This window comes from Streptopelia decaocto (assembly GCF_964273445.1).
Source record: "Streptopelia decaocto genome assembly, chromosome: 5".
Classification (NCBI taxonomy): domain Eukaryota; kingdom Metazoa; phylum Chordata; class Aves; order Columbiformes; family Columbidae; genus Streptopelia; species Streptopelia decaocto.
Window position 1 is genome coordinate 9,660,348 of NC_138659.1, and position 20,418 is coordinate 9,680,765.

Below are 20,418 nucleotides of genomic sequence, written 5' to 3' on the forward strand. Positions count from 1 at the left end.
CTGGAGGATGGTAGGTAAATAATTTTCAGAATTCATTTTCTCACTCTCGTTCAGAGACTTTGGAGAGATCATATCGCTGCTTCTTGTGTATTCACACTGTGGATTTTGCCAAGCTGCCTTGCTTGGAAATGGGATTTATTTGTTCTGTGGAAAAAAAAATCTCTGCTATGCAGACTGCTTCCCTGATTTCATTTGTATTCTGTATTTTATTTAACATCCACCACAAAAGTTAATTATTTTCAGCTCAGTGTCCAATGTTTACAGTATAATTAAAGTAGCTGACAAGGGCTGTAACAATGGATTGCTCCACTGAGTTAAGCAGATTTCAGTACAGTTACGCAATGTTTGTACTTACCCCATCTGAGCAGCCAGATACTGAAATATTCAGAATAAAACAGAATCTGCGGTTTCTTATTATAGTAACACTGATGATGCACAAATGTAAGACGTGGACTGTGTTAGAATGCGTGAATGGATAAACACAGGTTTTATCCCAAAATGCCAGTGAAGATAAGCAATAACTCTCCTTAAATGTCTAATCCTACTTTTTGCACATCAGAGGATGAAGGGACGTGGCTGTCAGAGCCACCTCCACCAAGGTCCTGTGGTTCTCCTGTCCCATCTCCAGCATCTCTCCTGCTCGGGTCTGTCTTGTCTCTATTTCTGTACAGAGGTGTGGGCCACTGCTTCCCAAACTGCCTTGGATACAAGGATGTGAAGCCAGAAGGGAGATCTCTGCCTCATCAGTGCTGACAATTATGCTACAGAAATTATGAGTGTGCACATTACAGCTTTCACACCAGTTTTATTCCCTCGGAGCACTGTCCTTCAGGAATGAGCAGGACCGATCCCCCTACAGCCAGTGTAATTATCACTGCTTACATGTGCGGCTCCACGTTCCAAAGCTGATTGCAAACACTGTTATTTTGTCAGGATCTCCATTCTCCAGCTTTATGATCAGAGGATTTAAAAAGGGCAGTTTCTCAGCTGATGACCAGAGCAGCCAGAGTTTGCACAGAGCCAGCCCAGCTCCAAGCACTCGAATTTAATCTCTACTGCCACAAGGTACTAGAAACGAGACCCCCTTCTGGCGAGTTTATGAGCAAATGATGTGTGGCTGGGATGTCTCTGCCAAAGTGTCTGTGGCTGCCCAGACACCGGGCTGGGCTCCATCTCAACACTTTTATTTTTTGTCATCAGCTGAAGAATGAAATTGAAATATCAGAATGAAGACTTTTCAGGAGAAGAGGGAGCTGGTGGCTGCCTGATCGGGGCAGGAATAGATCTGCCAAGCCCCCTGCCGGGGGGGATCTAACTACTGGCATCTGCATAAATAATCCCAAAAATGTGTAGCAGGCATGGAAACACCATCCTCACTTCATCCTGATTATTGCTTCAAACTTCAAAACAAAGACAAGTGTTTCCCAGACCTGTGCCCCTGCTCTCCTCGCAGTGATGTGCAGGGACAGAGGACGAGCTCTGCCCTGTCCCACTTACCTTCTTGGTGACGGTGTCGGGCGGCACGTCCCGCCGGCCCAGCGGGTAGGGGTTCCACTGCCCGCTGCCGCTCAGCTCCTCCTGCCCGTTGTCCAGGACGCTGCTCTGCTGCGACGGGGTCTGTGCGGAAACGTAGGGCACCTTTAGTCACTGTCACACCCCAGCAAAACGCCTCTTCCATAGTTAGTTCAGCAATCAACCCAGTTAAACCGTAACACGCTACGGCTAAAATGGAACGCCTTTCACATTTATACAGTATTTTGTTAACACGTAATCATATTGCTGTGGGACTGTCTGCAAGCAGGAGAAAGACGAGAGAAATAATGAGAATACTGAATGATGAGAGAAAAGAGAGAATTAATTTAACGTAACTCGCTATTTCCAGAGACACCAATTTTGGCAAAGCTCCACATTTAAACGTGCAGTCTGCCATTAATCATTAGAGTTGAAACTTTCTTACTGGTCATTTGAGCATCAATACCTTTTTTATGAAGTATTTGCCACCAAGATTAAATCATTTGCTTATATTACCTTCAGAAAATATCCCTTAATGGCAATATTGACCTTGTCCTGTCACCTCAAGCTGTGCTCTGTGTATCCCTGTGTGCTTCTCCCTGGGCTATGGCAGCTTTTGTTCTAAGTTCACAGGACATCCTATGCACAATATTACCCAGTAATTAAATGCTTTCCTGAATAGGAATAGACATAAGACACCTTTAAAGTTTCCTAGACAAGCTTGATACTTTTGTTATTATTTTCCAATTCTCTCTCCTTTCATACATGTTTCTTCTTTGTCCCTTCTCCCCCTGGTTATTTTACTCCTGTTTTCAGTACCTTGGAGGACAGGTGTACTTTTTCTGTCCCATCCTGGTTTTCTGTTCTCTGTCTCTCTGTATTTCTTTACTGTAGCTGGAAATTTGCTAAAAAGGGGATGGCTTTTTGGGTCAGACTTTCCCAAATGCCACCATTATAATGCCACTGACAGCACGCAGCGTTATGTAGTTCTTGATCACTTAACTGCTTATTCAGCTCGGATTAATGGCAATCTGCAAAGAAAACCAAGTCTGTTCTTCCCCTCAGTCATTCAAGCAATTTCTTCTCCAGCTTAGATTATAAAAAATGACAAAACACTCCTTTAGATGACTGAAGAGCAAATGAAACCATTGCCTTGAAATATTAAAGCTGGTAAGTGGCTAATTAAGAACTTTTTTAATGCAAGCTTAAAATCTTTAAAAGTAAACAGAAGTAAATTGTGCTGTAAATTACACTCTTCAGAGGTTAAGTAGAAATTTCAACCCTAATGATTTAAAATCAAAGAAAAGTTTTATTATAATTCTCTCATCATTCAAGAAGTCTTCCAGAAAAATCAGGAAAGATGTGATTTTCCTTATGTTAAAGACGACTAGAAAAACATTTCCCCTGTTGAAACTACAAGACCTCCCTGTAGAGTTTTCTTCACACACACAAAAAATGGCAAAACGAGCCCCCCCAGGGAGTTTCCCCTCCGAGCCCGACAGACACACCTCCCAGTGTCCCGAGCAGCACCTGCAAACCCCAAAATCAGCCATTCTGCCCCATTTGCTGCACGTGACCCCCACCCAGCCGGGGGTGCAGCACCTGAGAGCAGGGCAGCAAACAGCTGCTAAACATGAAAAATTACGATTGCAGAGATGGGGATTAGCGAGGGAACGGCTGCTTTTCCTCCCTTGTGTACCTGGGAATATGCTGATTATTCCTAAGGGAGCTGGGACCGTACACTGCACCAACCCATAAACTTTTAAAAGAACTGTGAGATGGATGCTAAAAATTGAAAGCATTCTTCTGAAAAGTGGTTCTTTTGTCACTGCAGCCAATGCAGGGCCCTTTTGATCAGCGACTGACTAATCTGCAAAGAGGAGTTTGCACTCAAAATGGAAAAAGAAAAAACCTAGAGGGTGCTTTCTGATTTCTCAATAAATAGGAAATTTCTGTGATAACAGCTTTTTCTTTTCATCATCTGCAGTAAAATGAATTTGTCTACTTGCAATATTATTCGTTTACAGAGCTCGGACAAACTGCAAACAAGCTATATAGCTATTAATTCTAGGTAAAAAATGAAAAGCAGCAGTTCAAACATTTTATACGCGGAGAAGAATCAATGTAGTAAACTTCCTCAAAATAAGTAATTGCTATATTTGATTTCCTGATCTTCCACTGGACAATTAGACCTCACTCATTACTCTCTTGAATCCAGGCCACAAGAAAGAGGGAAAAGAAGAGGTAAATATCAAGCTGCTGTGAACTGGATTCATTAAGAAATGCAAATTCTTTAAAACATGTGAAGGAATAAAATTCAATACTAAACATTCATATTATATGTTCAACAATAATTTTTCACTGCTTTCCAAACAGTACAGTTAGAGAACGCATCCCTCCATGCGCTTCAGCATCACATTTCATATGGTTATGTAGCAATGAAATGCTGGTGAAATATAAAGTGGAATAATTCACATAAGAACACATCTCAAAACATGTCACCCTAAGGAATTTCATGAATTTCCTCAGATATCCCTGTATTAGTATCCATATTCATATACAGCCTAAAATTCTTAAAGTGATATAGAATAACGTATTCCTAAATGTGTGTATTATAGAAAAATAGTACCATTATTATTTGGAGTTTATGTCAAATGGACTTCTCCGAAGGACTTGTGACACGAATTAGCATATACCCAAGTAAACAAACAAATTCTTTGACAGAAAAAAACCCAATACGACCAACATTGAGAAGCTGTCTGTGCCCACACACACACATCTATGGTGAGACTTGACCTGGACGTCATCAACTGAACAACAGGGAAGCAGACACTGAGACTGGGATTGTGTAAACCCAGCTGGATGGGAGGCGCAAACGGAGTTACCAGTGCATGGACAGTATAGCAGAAAAAAAAACTGACAATGATCTGGGTGCGTGCTTAACCAGTTACAGCTTGGCTTGGAAAGCCAAGCTCTGCTTAGCTTTTGGCCAGTACAATCTAAACCCCGCCTAAGGCCAGGCCAGCAATTAACAGTGCAGCTGATCACATTTCAGTGCCTGGATCTCTGCTGTTTCCCTTTAATTACTTGCAGAGATGCTGCTAATTTGTGCCAACAGCTACTGATGCTGATGCAGACCCTTAATGATGCTGGGCCCTTCTAGAACCCTGACAGTGCTACCACTGACATCTCAGCATCTCCCGTCTGACACTCTGAAAACACTGCAGCAATGTCCCTCTCTGGCTTCTCATATCTGCTTTTCCCACCAAACATTTGTTTGGATATAATTGTGTATGTATCAACAATATATTGTTAATTGCTGTAAAATAAACAGTAAGAAAAATGAGAAAATTATTTTCTTTCTATAGTCATCATTTAACAAAAGTTTAAAATTAATCTAGGTGTGATAGGCATGTGCTCAAAAATCATCAGCTATTCCAGCATACCCAATTAATATTCATATGTTAAATCGCCTGTCTTTTGGAGCCTATTTAAATGCACATTAAACAGTTCTACATTGATTTTTCTAAGATCAAACCGTCACAAAACAAAACACGTTCTCCATTTCTGTGCACAGCTTAAGTCATTGAGAAAATGATCGCATCGGTCTGTAACACAAGAGCAGGAAGCAGTAATGACAGCCACGGGAGCTACTTCATCCAAAAAGCAAGATCTTGAGCAGGAAAACTGTGTCGCTATCATCTTTGCTTTTTGGATTGTATAGAGTATAAGCATGAATAATAGGCAAAAGCTAAACCAGGAAAAAGCAAGGAGTATTATTAATTTATTTTGTAACGCTGGTATAGGCTGGCTATCCCATACTTACTTTCGGTAGAGGTAGCTCTTGAAGCATTTGGTTTTCAAATTTAGATTTAGGCTGCAAGTTTAAAGTCATGCTTCTGCCGGCATGCATGGCTGGAAACCCTCCAGAGTGCAGCATGCCAAGGCTAACTGTGTTGTGTTTGTAAGCAGCGGTCTGAGTAGAGGAAACAACCACGTGACAGATATGAACACACATGCTCATCGAATTAAATATCACACATATATATGGTTAATTTCACAAAGTTTTAGTTTAAGCAAACAAACAGTACCGAGAATAAATAGCTTTTTGATGCATGCACTGGGTCACACGGAAGCAAATACATTGCTAGTTATACATAAAATGGATACCATAAAAGACTTCAACGCTGACGGCAGATGAAATATGTTATCTTAGTTTGAAAATTGCAGTATATAACAGTCTTTATTTTGCAAATACGGCCAAATTTTAGTACGCCTGTGCAACCACGGGTGGGCCAGAAGATGTGTATCTAGCATATGAGAGCATCAAAGGCAGTGGAAAACCCTACGCGGGGCGGCTCTGCACCTCTGGGGAGGGCAAAACTCCCTCACTGTCCCTTGTAGCAATTCCTCTGAACTCAACTTAACTAGATAAACCCAGCTTCCCATGAGATAAAGCGTTTCTTAAGCAAATAACGCATTGTAAACTAAGTGTAAAGATATTTCTGAAACAACCAACATCTGGGAAGTGTTTATTCCCACCAGAAATGTCTCTGCCTGGGGTGCACTATTTTGCCTGGGTGTTATCTATTTTCCAGCCAGTTTTACACAACACAAGGAAAATAGCTCAAGTAAGGAAAAAGCTTCAGCCTTGAAACCAGTTTCTAAAATTTGCCCAGTTGATCCTTAATGATATTTTAATATGTATCACATCTGAGCAACTGGAAGGTAGTGAATATATATTAACACCAAACTCATTAGTAGCTAGCATAAAACAGGTATATGGACACAGTTTGAAACTAACTTATGCATTTCATGACAGTAATTTTTCACAACTACTTCAGGTTATGAAGCAAATCCAATTTATGAAGTAGGTCATTAAATAGTCAAGATCCTTTTTGGAATCATGCACTATAGTACTTGCACTGTTTTGTATTAAAGATAAATAAGCACAACGTCCTACTGCTAAAAGGAGTAATAATCATATTGCTTGTGAAGAACAGTGGCAGTGTATACCCAGTGACATTTTTTGTAGTTAGGAGATACCTTTAAATCCCCTCCACTAACAGTGATATGAAAGCTAAAATGCATTGTTTTACTTTTTATCTGTGATGTTTTTCTTTATTTCCTTTTACTGCAAAGATGTACCCAGCATCTTTTAAAGCTCTCAAATCGTTACTGAAGGGGTGGACTTCAGCAGCACGATCACATCTGTTGATAAGGAGAGATTTTCGTGGGTTTTATTAGTGCAGGCAGTGCTGCAGCAGTTACTACATGAGTACCGTGCACCGTGGTGCGTTACTCATGCCGAGACTCTTTATCACTCATTGACTCCCAGACCCCCCTGGGGTCAGTTCCTCTGACATCAACACAGGAATTTCATTACTGGGAATTCTGGTGGTTACCACTGCACGTGCACATAGTTTGATATAGCGAAACACACAACTAAAGGCATTAATTGCAGAGAAATGCCAAACATACCCTGTCTAACCTTCTAGCTTCTATATGTCTAAGTAGCTGTTGTCTCCAGTCAGCGGGCATTTTAGCACAGCTCTCATTTCCCTTCACAGGGGTAGGCCTTGTCTTTATATCACTGTTATCGGAAGGCTTGTCGCCATAGTTACCCAAGTTATAGTCTGACGGAATCTTTTCCAGCAGAGCTGCCATTGTTGGCCTCGCTGAAACCGGCCTGGTTTGGGACGTGCCGTAACTCTCTGTACTGTAGCTTCTTGCAGACAATGGCCTCCTTTGTGTAAGGTTTTTAACTGGAAAGCTTCCAGTCTGAGCTTTCACTTCTTGGTAGGAAAGATGCTCGTCTTCGTACCTGCCGTTCCTCTTGAGGAACTGAGACTCGGGGACCGAGATGCTGCTCTGGCGCTCCACGGCCCCCCGGTACGGAGCCCGGCCGTACCTGTCGCTGGGCGGCAGCTCGTGGGGCTCACTGACTCTCCTGAACATGGACATCTCGGTGGAGCTGGCCAAAGAATCCGCCCTCCTCAAGAACCCCGGCCGAGAGCCCTGGCTCGCAAAGGGGACACCGACCGTCTCCTCGTTGACGGAAGGCTGGGAGAAGGAGAACATGTGCTCCACGGGGGGATAGCCGCGGTACGCCCTGGGGCTGACCAGCTCCTGCGGCAGGTTTTTACTCTGCTGGGGAATGTACTCGGGGTTGAGCTGGAAAGGCGGTGGTATCCTCTTCTCCGCCGTCACCTCCACCGCTCCCTGTGGGTTGAAGCTTTGGTCGAACTGGTAGACTTTCTTGGTGACGGACGACTTCTGCTGCGGCTGCACCTTGACGCTGCCGTAGGTCAGCAGCTCGTCGTCCAGCATGGGGACGGACTGGCTGCGGGACATGCTCAGCATGCCGTGCTCCGCGCCCAGCAGCTTGTCCACCCTCTCGTGGGCTCCTACAGTATCGTTACCAGATGCATAGTTTTCTAAGGGTATATTATACACTTTGTACGTACCAATGTCTATCTCATCGATACTTTGCGACTTCTTAAATTTGTTAGTTTTTAAATCCCTCATCATCGGAGACAGCCGTTCTGTACTCTTGCTGATTGAAATAACGCTTTTGGAAGGATCCGGGCGACAGTGGATATGGGAAAAGACGTTTGTGAGGCTTCTGTTAGCATTCGAATCATGATATTCCCACGCTATTCCTGGAGTGAAAGTGCTAGTCATTTCAGGAGACTCTTTGACATGATCTTTCCGCTCAGGCAAAGGGCTGGTGGTGGGAGTGCTTTCCAGTTTGGAAGGAAAAGCTGTCCTGTCTTCAAAAGGACTAGGGGTTCGGGTCCAATTTTGCCAAGGATTGGGAGGAGGCACTTCAGATTCGTGTGTGTTTCTGAGCGTGGGCTGCTCCAGCTCCAGGGGAATGCCGACTATCCTGTCCTGCCTGATCAGCGGCCTGCGCCCGTGCGCCGATGTGCTTCTGGATTTGGTGCTCAGGAGGGGGTTGGTGCCAGCGTTCTCCACCGCGCTCTCCTCGCCCACGAAGCCGGTGTTGTCGTAGTGCGAGCTGTCGTTCCAGCTGTCGGCGAAGGCGTCGCTGAGCGGGCGCCTGTCCGTGCGCGGCGGCAGGTTCCCGGCCGGAGCCGATTCCCGCTGGCTCAGCAATGGCTTTGTTTCGAGGGGCTGCGGGAAGGACTGTGCCAGCCTGCAAAAAAACAAGAGGAAAGGAAACAAGATAAAATGCCCTCTATTAGAGCACAAGAGCAGCCATCAGAGAGATGCAATTATAAAGCAATTTAACTTTCTCCCGTCTCTACTCTGGCTTTGGGATGGTGCTGTGAGATGTGCACCCTGTGCCACTGGTTTGGCTTGAATGGCGGTGGCGGTTTTATTGCCCTGGAATACAGATCCTGTAAATATGTACACAGAGAAACTACGAAGTCAGGAAGGAGGATTTTTTTACACTTACATTACTCTTTTTTTAAACAAAAATACCAGATTCAGTTTGTGCATGTTCTCACCACCAAGACTTTATGCATCTCCAGCGAGCAGGCTCCAGCCTGTCTTTAACGGGGAAGAGCCTGTGGATGGAACTACATTTAGGATGGAACGACATGATGTGATTTATGGCAGGAACAGACAGGGCAGGCTGTTCCAGGTATGGTACGAGAGTGTTTTCTGGTTGCGGATGGCCAGCCCAAATTACAGCTTTCAAAGAACTGTGATGTTCTCGGAGATCCAGAGCAGACTGAGGCTCAGGACAGCGATAACGTGGGAGACGCATGCTCCGCTAGCGATGCTGAACTGCAGCCCGCTGTAGCTCAGGACCACACACAGGAATTGCAGCTCAATTATTAGGCACTTTTAATGTGTGGTTGTGGCACACAGTTGAAAAACCCGCTGTAGAATTACTGACATTTATAGAGTATGAACGGGTGGCCAACTCTGAACAGCCCAGGCTGTGAATAGTTAGAATATCTCTGCAAAACTGGGGTAAAAACATTGTGTTTTTTTAATCAAATGCCTTAACAGCATATGATCATTTTGAATGCATCTGACAACATAAGATGAAAGGCAAGCAGAAACTGCATTAAGAAAGACGATCACACCTGTTTCCCCACAAAGAGTTATTCACTGCTTCTTTAGCCGTTGTCTGCAAGGAGCCCATTTTAACGTGCGCGTTGGAGGACCCTGAGGAAGCCTGGGAAGGGGAATAGTCTGAGTAAGTGCCTGAGGAAACGCTGTTATTCAGACAATGGATCTTATCTGCTTCAGACTCATCTGTAGATTCTGAAACAAAACACAGCAAATGTTCTTAGGAGGTGGTATTTGAAATCTGAACTCCAGAAAAATACATTTTAGAATTGATACTATAGAGATGTATCTATATATATGTGCACAAATATGCATGTAATATGTTCTAAAATTAGGAATGAAGTGTAGAACATCTTAAGTAATGTGTTTGTGTACACTATTACATACGATTTCATCTAGAAGGCTGTAAGTCAAGTGAGTACCTTTTTTCTCTTTACCCAGAAGAACAAGTTTGGGTGGGTAGAGTGGAGTCTCTGGGATGGACGGACGGAGCTCCCCTATCCGCATCTCACTGCCGGGGTGTCCATAGGCATCCTGAGGGACAGAGCAATGGAGAGGAAACATGGGCGACAGAACCCACTGCAAACTGCAGCGAAAAACATTTCACAGCCTCTCATCGTGAATGTGACAACACACCCAAACCACACCATACGGGCAGTGTCTAATCATGCTGAGTCGTCACCCGAAAATTCTAATTAGTCCTACATAAATACTTGTAAAAATTATGGTGATGTGTTCATTCTGAAAATGTGGACAAACAGATGGAACTTGCAAGATACATCAAGGCTGGGTAAACATTTTTGATGAAGTGAAGGTCACAAAAATCCAAGCTGCCAGTAGAAATAAATAACAATTTAGAATAAACATTTACTTCTTATTTCCAGACTAAGTATTCCTCATTCATCCACAAAGTGATTCCTAGATCCAGATGTCCCTTAGCTATATTTAATTAAAATGACTTTGTCTCTAAAGAGGTTTTTTTTCTAAAATAAAATTATTCAGATTTCATAAACTTATCAAGGAGAGTTCAGCAAATCCTGACCTTCAAAGACTGCCCTGCACAACTGGTTTGCTGTTCTAGTCAGTAACACGGTATACACTGAAAATAACACGGGTTAAAAAGTGAGATATATTAGGAGAAAATCAATAATTAGTAGTATAAGTGATGAAGAAAATGGTTGAGAGAAATATATTTAGGATGGAACTTACACAAAGGGAGACACTATGAGGATCTCTGTACCCTGACATTTGCTGTTAAAGGTATTCCAGTGATTTTGCAGAGGGAAGTCAATAAAGCAATGTAATATTTAGAGAAATGTTTTGAAATGGACTACCAACCCCCAAAACACATTATTAAATTGTAAAATGCTACAATATTTTAAAGAGATGCTTTTAGTCTTAAGGAGAAACCTTTCAGAGGTTTACTCTACACTGACTGTTTTTTGTAGTAACACTAGAAACAGAGCTTTGTAGAAACATTTGCCATGTGGTTTGTCCTTGAAGAATATATTAATAATTACATTCACACAATGGGTATTTTAATCCTTCTGCATTTGGTGCCGTTCTGGAGGTAGCACTATAGCCCACCAGCAAAGAACAGGTATCTTCCCAGCCCGTTTGATTAACCCCCTCAGTGCTAACATTTGAGCAAATACAGCTATTAATACATACTGATTCTTACACGGTGCAATGTATTCAAGACATTAGAGTGGTTTCACATGCAGAGATCCCTGAGTGCATGTGGTGTTTCTTACAGTAGTGATGTATACACAAGTTAAAGTGAACAATAGTGCAACAGCATTTTTCCAGTGCAGCACAGGCATTTCCCAGTGTGGTGTAACCAAGGTGTGCAAACCCATTTTCTGAGAAATACACAAGTGCTCCACCTTGGAGCCGTGGTGCATGTGGAGTTTCTGGTGGTACCTCTGAGCTCTCTGTGTGCTCTTGCTGCTCCCTCCCATCTGGGATTTCCAGAGCTGGTTTATCAGGGGTGCCTGTATCAGACAGCTGTCTCTTTTGGAATTCTTTATTTTCTCTATCTTGAGCCTAGAATCCCAATATTTTGATATGAGACTTCCAAATATTAAAAGCTTAAGATAAAACTGTTTGCTGTATGATAGGAAGAAACAGCAGTTCCATTTTTGACATAATGATGACAACAGGCTTTTATTTCAGGAGTCTGATTTTATGAGGTTTCCTGTTATATCATTTTTTTTCCTCTTTTTAGCCCCTAGGCTAGCTATTTCTACAAAAATCAATACGCTTTTGAAAGAACTAATCTGGCATTTGTGAATACACCATGGAAGTGAAATATGTTGTAAAAAACCCAAATCATATCCCATTTAATTCTGCTCCATTTAAGAGGTCATTTTTTCTTACAAGTCCAAGAACAAAAAGGTCACTAATAGGAAAAATATAAGTATTATTAATCAGACCAATTGCAAGAACAAGGGGAAGAGATAAATGTAACTGTGTTGTGTCAGACCATTCTCCTCAAGACTAACCAGAGAAAGACATAGGTAGGGGACAGAAGAACAGGGCGAGTTGTTTCCCAAGAGAAAATACATGGTAAAAACCATTAAAATAACTGGGAAAAATGAATATCAGCAATTATTCATGCTGACAGTGCAAGAACAGTAAATTATCATCTAGAGAGGTGGAATTTTAAAATAACCTTGCTCTTAAAAGTCTGCTTGAAAAGAATATAAAGTCTCTGCCTATAGCAGAGGGGGCTCTGGGCAGAGGGAGCACACGGCAGAGCAATGTGGACCATTAATGATGGATCTGTTCCAGATGGACAATTAAACAGACATAGAGGGGTGGCAGCACTGGGGAACGTTAGGTCAGTCTGAAGGATGACAAGCTGGCTATAAAGAAATGGAGAAGCAAAGGAATAAATGAAGATATTTCTGATGCTCGGTAAAATAGAGGAGATTCTGCTGCAAAAGAGCTTATTGGGGTGTGGGCTTAAAGCAGATCCAAACCAAAGAGCTTTAGCACATATTGTTCTGCCAACCAGGAGACACTGGCGTTGTGCATCTCATTAGTGGAAAACTGCTCCCACACCAGAGACATCAACTGAATTAATTGCAGCCAGGAATCCTGGGGGAAATAAAAGTGTGCAAGTCTTCCTAGAAGGGCAAGATGAGCTTTTAAGACAGTCTCTGAAAGTTGCATTAAAAACAAAACAAAAAGAACCCTCATCCACCTCAAAACCCCACACCCCAAACCCTCACAGGAACAAAGCCCAAGGCTAAAAGGATCGGGATGTTATTTTGACTGAGGTGAAGGTCTCAGCAGATCCCATCCAGCCGAGGTGGCATTTTCCAGCTGTCAGCACCTGCATCAGGTCACTCAAAGAATAACCGTCTCTTTACCCAGTATTAAAAAGCCTGCTGGGAATTAGCACAAAGGATGGAAAGCTGTAGGTTGGGCTAATCCAAAGCTGAGAGTTATACAGAAGTATTTCCAGTTCATTTGTCAATCCATACGTATCAAGAATATTAACTACAAGGATCTTAATTGCTGATCTGTGGTATTTCTCATGGAGAAGTTACACAATGCAGTAAGCCATCCCAGACTTTTCTTTTTGTTCCAAATGCACATCTTTCAAAATGACTCAGGACAATAAAGATGTTTATTTTAATTGATGATTAATTAAGAAATTGTTTGCTTATTATAACTGAAGGTAAAGGATGATACAGGGGATTTGAAATGTAGCTTGTTAATAATTTCAGATGCTCCCTTTAATTATTTAGAAACAGTTTTGTGAAGAGACATGTGTAAATTAATTGCAGGAAAACCCAAAAGAGATCAGAAAAGAAACCAGCTTATCTGGCCTCTGAGGATGCAAAAGTGAGCATTGCTGGGAAATTAAATTACCTTGTTATTAGAAACTGTCTTCAGTCTAAATCTATATGAGAAAACACCCACATTTTCAAACTGTATTTTAACTTTTTACTTGAGATCGTGTCTCCTAATTATCCGAAAAGCAAGTAGAGCTTAATTATGTTTTGTTTAATGTGTTACAACTGAAATTATGTTAATACTATCCACAAAATAATTCACTTTTTTACAGTTTCCCATACCTCTTCTTTATCTTCCTGCAGGAAGCCAGAGAAAGGAAAATGTACAAATGATGCTGCTTTACAGCCATGAGATCTTCCCAGGGTCATTATTTGTATGAAGGACAAGAACACTTTTTTCCTTTTCTTCAGCTGACAAGATAGTTGTGTTACTCGTCTTGACTAAGTAGTAGGGAAACTTAAATCGGAAAAAGTTCCACCATCTTCACTATTATAATAATAGATGATGGAAAATACATCTTTGCTGATATGCTGGAAATAGTCATGCCCTCACATCAGTTGCTTGTGGTAGAAATGTAACTAGGAAATTGCAATTGCATTATTTAACTGCACTTCAAGAACTACCACAGTGTCTTCAGCAATTCAGCTATATTTCGGAATGGTTTTTTGTGATACCCCTGCAATTAACGGTTCATGTACATTCACAGAAAAACTAGATATTATTACTTTTCTGTTGCAAAAGTGAATGCATTTTTATCGAAGAATGAAAAGTAAGAATGAGACTGGTCTTCAGCTCTCCCTGTGTTAGAACAGTGTGTGGTCACCCAGCATTTCCGAGTCACTGCGGTATTTCAGGGTATTGATGCCATTTACTCTTTCCTTGCACCCCTAAGGCAGCTCTGCTGGACTCTTCACCCCAAGGACTCTGCTCTGGCTCAGTTAACGAGCTTCTTCACATTTGAGTTTAACAATTAACATTTAGTTTAACAGCAACCAAAACAGTGCACCACCTATTTCTGAAGCCTGCATCACCAGCCCAAACACCCCGTGTCTTTATCAAACAAGTTGATTCAAATCCCAGGTAGGTAATATGTGTATATTCACAGCAGGTATAATTAAAGCCTGCAGAAAGCTATTAAGAATATCCAAGTTCAAAAGCTAGATGATACAAAAAAAAATCATATGTATTCAGCGACAACTGCAGAACATGGTAATACTCATGCCACAGAACCTAAGGTGCGTCACAGGCCAGATTTACACAGTAAGAAAGAATTTATTGGGTAAAAAGGAGTGATGGGGGAATTCAAGATTTCAGATTCAGATTAAAACATGAATGATTTAACTATTTTAGCTTGAAGTACAAATTGCAACTGTGCCTAGACTTGAAGACAATCTTCTGGAGCCATCTGAAGAGAAAATGTTTGTTGGTTTTTGGTTGGTTGGGGTTTTTTTTGTGTGTGTGTGTGTTTGTTTGTTTTTTTTGTTTTGGTTTGGTTTGGTTTGTTTTTGTTTTTGTTTTTTTTATGAAATGAAAATGGTCAACTGTAAATAAAACACACAGTACTGACAGAGCAGCTACAGTGACTGTTGAATATGTAAGACCATCCAGTCTGTGCTAAGGGTATGGAAAATTGAGGAAGAAAAACTCCTGCACAAGTGACCAGCCAGAGACAGGGATATTTCAAGAACAATGAATTTATCATGATGTTTAAAAAACAAAGAAGTGAAAAGATAATGTGATAATTTCTTTTCCTCATTTATTTCTTTTGAACATTAAGAACACATAAAGATTTTCAAGAACACTGGTATTCCTGCAGACCTGTTGAGGCTTACTAACTATTAGAACTGACTGCTAGGGTAAGAGATTGCCCTTATTTATAAACTGTGCCTGCACTAAGTATTTTAAGTTGTTAGTGTGACTGCTAATGAGTAGATGCACCCTGAGATTCAGCAATGTGTAACAGCTTTGCACACGACTGCTGTATCGAGGGATTTTCCCCTCAGTGACTGTATTCATGTTAGAATAGGAGACTTTGTGACTGTGAGCACTGATCCAGTTCTGGCAAACACATTAGGGACAGGATTCTGCACCTCGTCCTAAGTCGGTATTCAGGGGGTGCCTGATCTGACATTCCCTGCAGTCGGAGAAGCACTGCTGCTGACTTCATTAACTTCTGACAAGGTTAATTGGCTATCTGCTACATGGAATGTGAACAGAAGCAGCAGAACCTAATGGCATAGTGGGGTCAGTCAGAACAAACTCATTTGTCCTTAACATATTTGACGCAGAAATACACTTACTGAAGTCTGAGATGTAAATAGTGGTCAGGTCCATTCTCCTGCCAATATGCAAGTCTCTCATATCATAAAAATTTAGGAGGGTGCTTGTATATATCAATAACAAAATTCAGATCTAGGTAGATTTAAAACCAAAATCACAGTCTGATAAACTCAGTAGCATTGGGAAAAACAGCAACTCAACATAAAACTAAATTAACTTTATGGAATGAAACTAGATACTATTAGGTATGAGGTTCACAGCAGATGCTGAACATCACTTGATGGAGTTATGTTAAAGCCCCATCCCGAACTCTCAAGAGGAACAAGGATCCTTCCACATTACCTCCACTGAAATCTCCTTGGGTGCCATGGGCCACTTGTGCTCGTACTTGTCTTTCACCGTTTGGTCGCTGTTCACGGTCGGCGTCGAGTTCTCAGGCCGGACTCCATGGCTTGTTTTGCCCACCAGATTTTGAACTGATTTTACCATGTTCTTTAAATCCTCCGGGTATGGAGTGGGATAGCGTTTTAGATTTATTTCAACCTGAACATTCATAACAAGAATTAAAACATGAATACAAAATAGAAAACAGCAGGCAAACTAAACCCGTGGTTACAGTACTATGGCTAAGTGCAAATTCCCCAAATTTTTAGTTAATCTATTTAAGGCAATGTGTTCCAATATGTTCCAATGTGTTCTTGTGCATCTTCACAGATTTTTAAGTTCTTGGACTGAAATTCACTCTCAGTTACACTGTATCAACCTATAATGGAATTTCAGTGGCATAAAGGAATGGATGGGAATGATTCCCTATGAGCCTATCTTTTACCCTGTGAGAGTATTGTATTTTAATTCTGCACTTTGCTTGAGAGTACTGACATATTAAATCACACTTTTTCAAAACAATACTAGTGTAAATGCAGAACTAATTTAGCTATGTTCAGTGCACCGAATTAATCTGAATTATCTATGGCAGCTGAGAACAGAATCTGATCTACTGGGAGCTCTTTACGCTTTGAGATGTATAATGTACGTGCACGCAGTCAAGTGTTACAGAAATACAGGCAAACAGACTCACACCGCTACAGAAAAGTCACTTTAAGTCACACTGTGACTGGCTGACAGACCAACAGATTTTCTAGAAAACTCCACATTTGAAGTTTATAATTTTTATCGCTCAGAAGTAGAGAAACATTGTATTTCCCAAGTTCAAAGCAAGCCTAATTTGAGGACAATTGTACAAAATCTCAGGGCTGAGTGGCTGAGAAGGCTCACAGGTGACATAACCCCGTCCCCTGGCAGGACATCCCACTGTCAGCAAATCCCCTGAGGAGACGGGGCAGCCAAGGACCACGGCAAGAAGGAATTTGGGGTGGAAAGGCAATAAAATCCCTCAATGGAGTAAAATCCCAGCTCCCAGTGCAAGCTGTCAGGACAACTGTTCCTGATTATGAGACTGTGAAATTTGTAAATTACTCCATGTTCGCCACATGAGAAGTATTTGGAAGCATTTACCACAAAGAAGCTTTTACCTCATTGTGTACTTGAGGTAAGCAAAGACAGCTCACTTGTAATAGCTCGCTATTAGAGCTGCTGGATTTTAAACTCCTAACGAGTAGGAAAAATGTAATTTTAGATTCAAATGAATGTGGTCTCTTGATAGGAATATTTTAGAAGCAAAAGCATGATCGATTTGGAAAAGAAAACTATATGAAATACTAGAATACAATTCTGAACCACAATAGTATAAACATTATGGATAATAGATTCTGACATGACTTTAACGTAAAACATTAAAATGTATTACTATGATGCCATATGTTAATTAAGAATTTATGCAGAAAAAATAACTTAAATCTGTAAAGCATTACTAAAGCTCTGGTTGAATTACAGTTGAAAGAAATCATATTTAGATGTGGCCTAATTAGGCAATTGCTTTTTCACGAGATTCAGACCATGATTTATGTGTAAAGTCTACAGCCAAACATAGCTAAAAGTTAAGTCATAGAGCAAATCTCCATAAGTACTAATCAAGGAAAAACTAACTGAAAGACTTCCATGAGACAGCCAAGTCATAGCCTGGCATTTCAGCAAGAGTTTCATATCACTGCGAGTATTAATATTAAACACTACAAATACTGGCAGCTGTGGTGGGTGATACCCTCTAGAATGCAGATATTTTCATCACTGATTTAGACTTATTGCAAAGAAAATTTGTTCTCCCTGTCGATACAATTCTTGCACATCAAAAGTAGCATGACCCTGAGAATTTCAAAATTCTCGATGGAAAAAGTTATCGAACAATTTCAATTACCAAATCTATTTTAACATATAGTTGGCTGAGAGTTCAATTTTAACTATGAAGACAAAAAGTGAAAATTACATATGCTTTTACAAAACACTACCAATGCTTGTGGTTACTGCCTAGTGATAATTTAAGTTAACCTTCCAATTCATCCCCCAAAGGGCTGGTGACACCGCTAAAAACGTACATGTTAAAACCTCCCCAAGAGCTATGGTGACACAGGGATGGAGAGAGACACACCAAATTCTCCAAAGGTTCCAGAAATTCACTTTTAGTTCATGTATCTGCATCTAAACAGGCTGGTGACCATCCTTCTAACAACATAACCGATTAAAGGCTCAGCTGAAAACACTGGACTTATATTAATTTCAGATAAATGGAGGAGGATATTCATGTTCTGTTCTTCATTTTTGGTAGGGTACAAAATTGCTGAGAGATCCCCTCTGCACTGCACATTCTTGTGTTACTCCGTAAAGCTACAAAACTCTCACTGCCTTCCACTTTGAGAGGAATATGTAACACCCTATGTGACCTAAGTACTTCTAAAGAACCAGGTGGCTGGACCTTAATTCTAAGTCTCCCAACATCTTGTATTAATTCTGTCTTTGTGACAAAACACCTGTCCCAGTAGGAAAATGACACTGGGGTTTATGGGCCTGAACTGACTTATGAAATGAGGGTTTTGCTGTCCGGACAACCACAGCAAACACAGAAATTGGTGATGTGTAGTTCAGGGAGATCAGATATGCTGCTCTTCCTCAACTGCTGTACTTGCAACATGGTGATGAGTACTTTCTGTGTATCTAGAACACAAAAATAGTTCAGCTCAAGATCTGTAAATTGGACCCTGACCATAATATGTGAACACCAGAATAAATGAAATAGAACTTACCTTAACTTTCCCTGCATTTTCCTCCTCTTCCTTTTTTTCTTCGAATTCAAAGGCAACTGTCATACGTTGCTGTCTCTGCTCCTCCCATAAAGTAGGGTTAAAACTATCGCTGTCTGACTGGAAATCTACAGTTAAATTGCAAATAGCAGCGCACAAGAACAAGTCATTAGTGCACTCAGCTGAAGATTGGAAATTATGTAAAAGACATGTTCTTAATTGATCCTGCAATCCTGGGTTATTGTTTTAAAACTGTTTGGGGTGGGGCAATGAGAGTAGGAACTCCTAAACCACTACAAACAGAGTTTCATATTTAAACTGAAATGAGAGTGATGGGAAGCAACGGGGTTTGGGGGCAGCTCTGGAGCTGAGAAGGGTACATAAACTAACTGAAGACCAGTATGTCAGACGGCAAACCCTGAATTCTGCTGTGACCCCCTGTCTGGGCTGCCCACCCCCAGATCTCTCTGATCCAGATCTCTGCAGCTGAGCTGGCTCTGCCCAGCAGCCCATCCGCACGGCACAGGGCACAGCCCGGATTTCTGTCCCGTGCACGCTCAGTTCCCAGGTGCAAACTGTTTACGCAAAGCCATCCTTCTGAAAATAAAGATGTGTTCCCCTCTGCTCTGCCCTGGTGAGACTGCACCTGGAAAATTGTGTCCAGTTCTGGGCCCCTCAGTTCCAGCAGGACAGGGAACTGCTGGAGTGAGTCCAGCGCAGGGCAATGAAGATGCTGAAGGGAGTGGAGCATCTCCCGTGTGAGGAAAGGCTGAGGGAGCTGCGGTTCTTTAGTTTGGAGAAGAGGAGACTGAGGGGTGACCTCATTAATGGTTATTAATATGTAAAGGGTGAGTGTCACGAGGATGGACCCAGGCTCTTCTTGGTGACAACCAATGACAGGACAAGGGGCAATGGGTATAAACAGGAACACAGGAGGTTCCACTTAAAGATGAAAATACACTTCTTCACGGTGAGAGTGACAGACACTGGAACAGGCTGTGCAGGGAGGTTGTGGAGTTTCCTTCTCTGGAGACATTCAAACCTGCCTGGACACCTTCCTGTGTAACCTCATCTGGGTGTTCTTGCTCTGGATGATCTTTCTAGGTCCCTTCCAATCCCTGACATTCTGTGATTCTGTGTTTAGAAAAATGTAAATCTGATGGCTTGAAAATAATGGATTTGTGAACAGTATTCCTTTGTGTCTGACAAAATACAGACTGTTACGTGTGTGCCACTGGCTTTATGTGTCAGAAGAGACACACACAGAGCCACAGCTGCAACCCCTTCCTCTCCCTCCTGTTTTTCTCTCGGCTATCTGATCGAGCACAGCTCCTGCCCCTGTGGGAGATGCTGCTGCCGTTTTACCTTCATCGCTGCGGGGCTGCTGGGGAAACATGTAGTTGGTCAGTACTCGCTGCTTGGTTTCTGGGTGCGCCTCGGTCTGCAGCGGAATGAGAGCCTTGGACTGCACGGGGAGGCAAAACACAGAGCTGTTAGAGCACGGGTGCTGAGACAGGGTTTTGGCAGCTGATAAATAGAAAATACAACATTGATTACAGTTCTGTATGAAAATAAC

The 20,418-nt window shown here is 41.7% G+C and overlaps 1 protein-coding gene across 3 annotated transcripts in view; it reads right to left on the reverse strand.

The window, feature by feature from the left end:
* LRRC7 (leucine rich repeat containing 7) overlaps positions 1–20,418 on the reverse strand; it is a 75,412-nt gene that overhangs the window by 9,583 nt on the left and 45,411 nt on the right. The window contains exons 13-20 of one of the 3 annotated variants that reach the window (XM_082053087.1): positions 20,208–20,307; positions 18,846–18,970; positions 15,991–16,191; positions 9,984–10,095; positions 9,576–9,756; positions 6,994–8,671; positions 5,339–5,488; positions 1,498–1,617 (exon numbers count right to left, since the gene is read on the reverse strand). In XM_082053087.1, the coding sequence (XP_081909213.1) occupies positions 1,498–1,617; positions 5,339–5,488; positions 6,994–8,671; positions 9,576–9,756; positions 9,984–10,095; positions 15,991–16,191; positions 18,846–18,970; positions 20,208–20,307 (2,667 nt within the window). Of the gene's footprint in view, positions 1–1,497; positions 1,618–5,338; positions 5,489–6,993; positions 8,672–9,575; positions 9,757–9,983; positions 10,096–15,990; positions 16,249–18,845; positions 18,971–20,207; positions 20,308–20,418 lie in introns of all 3 variants that reach the window. The other 2 variants (XM_082053086.1, XM_082053088.1) reach the window with 2 other exon arrangements.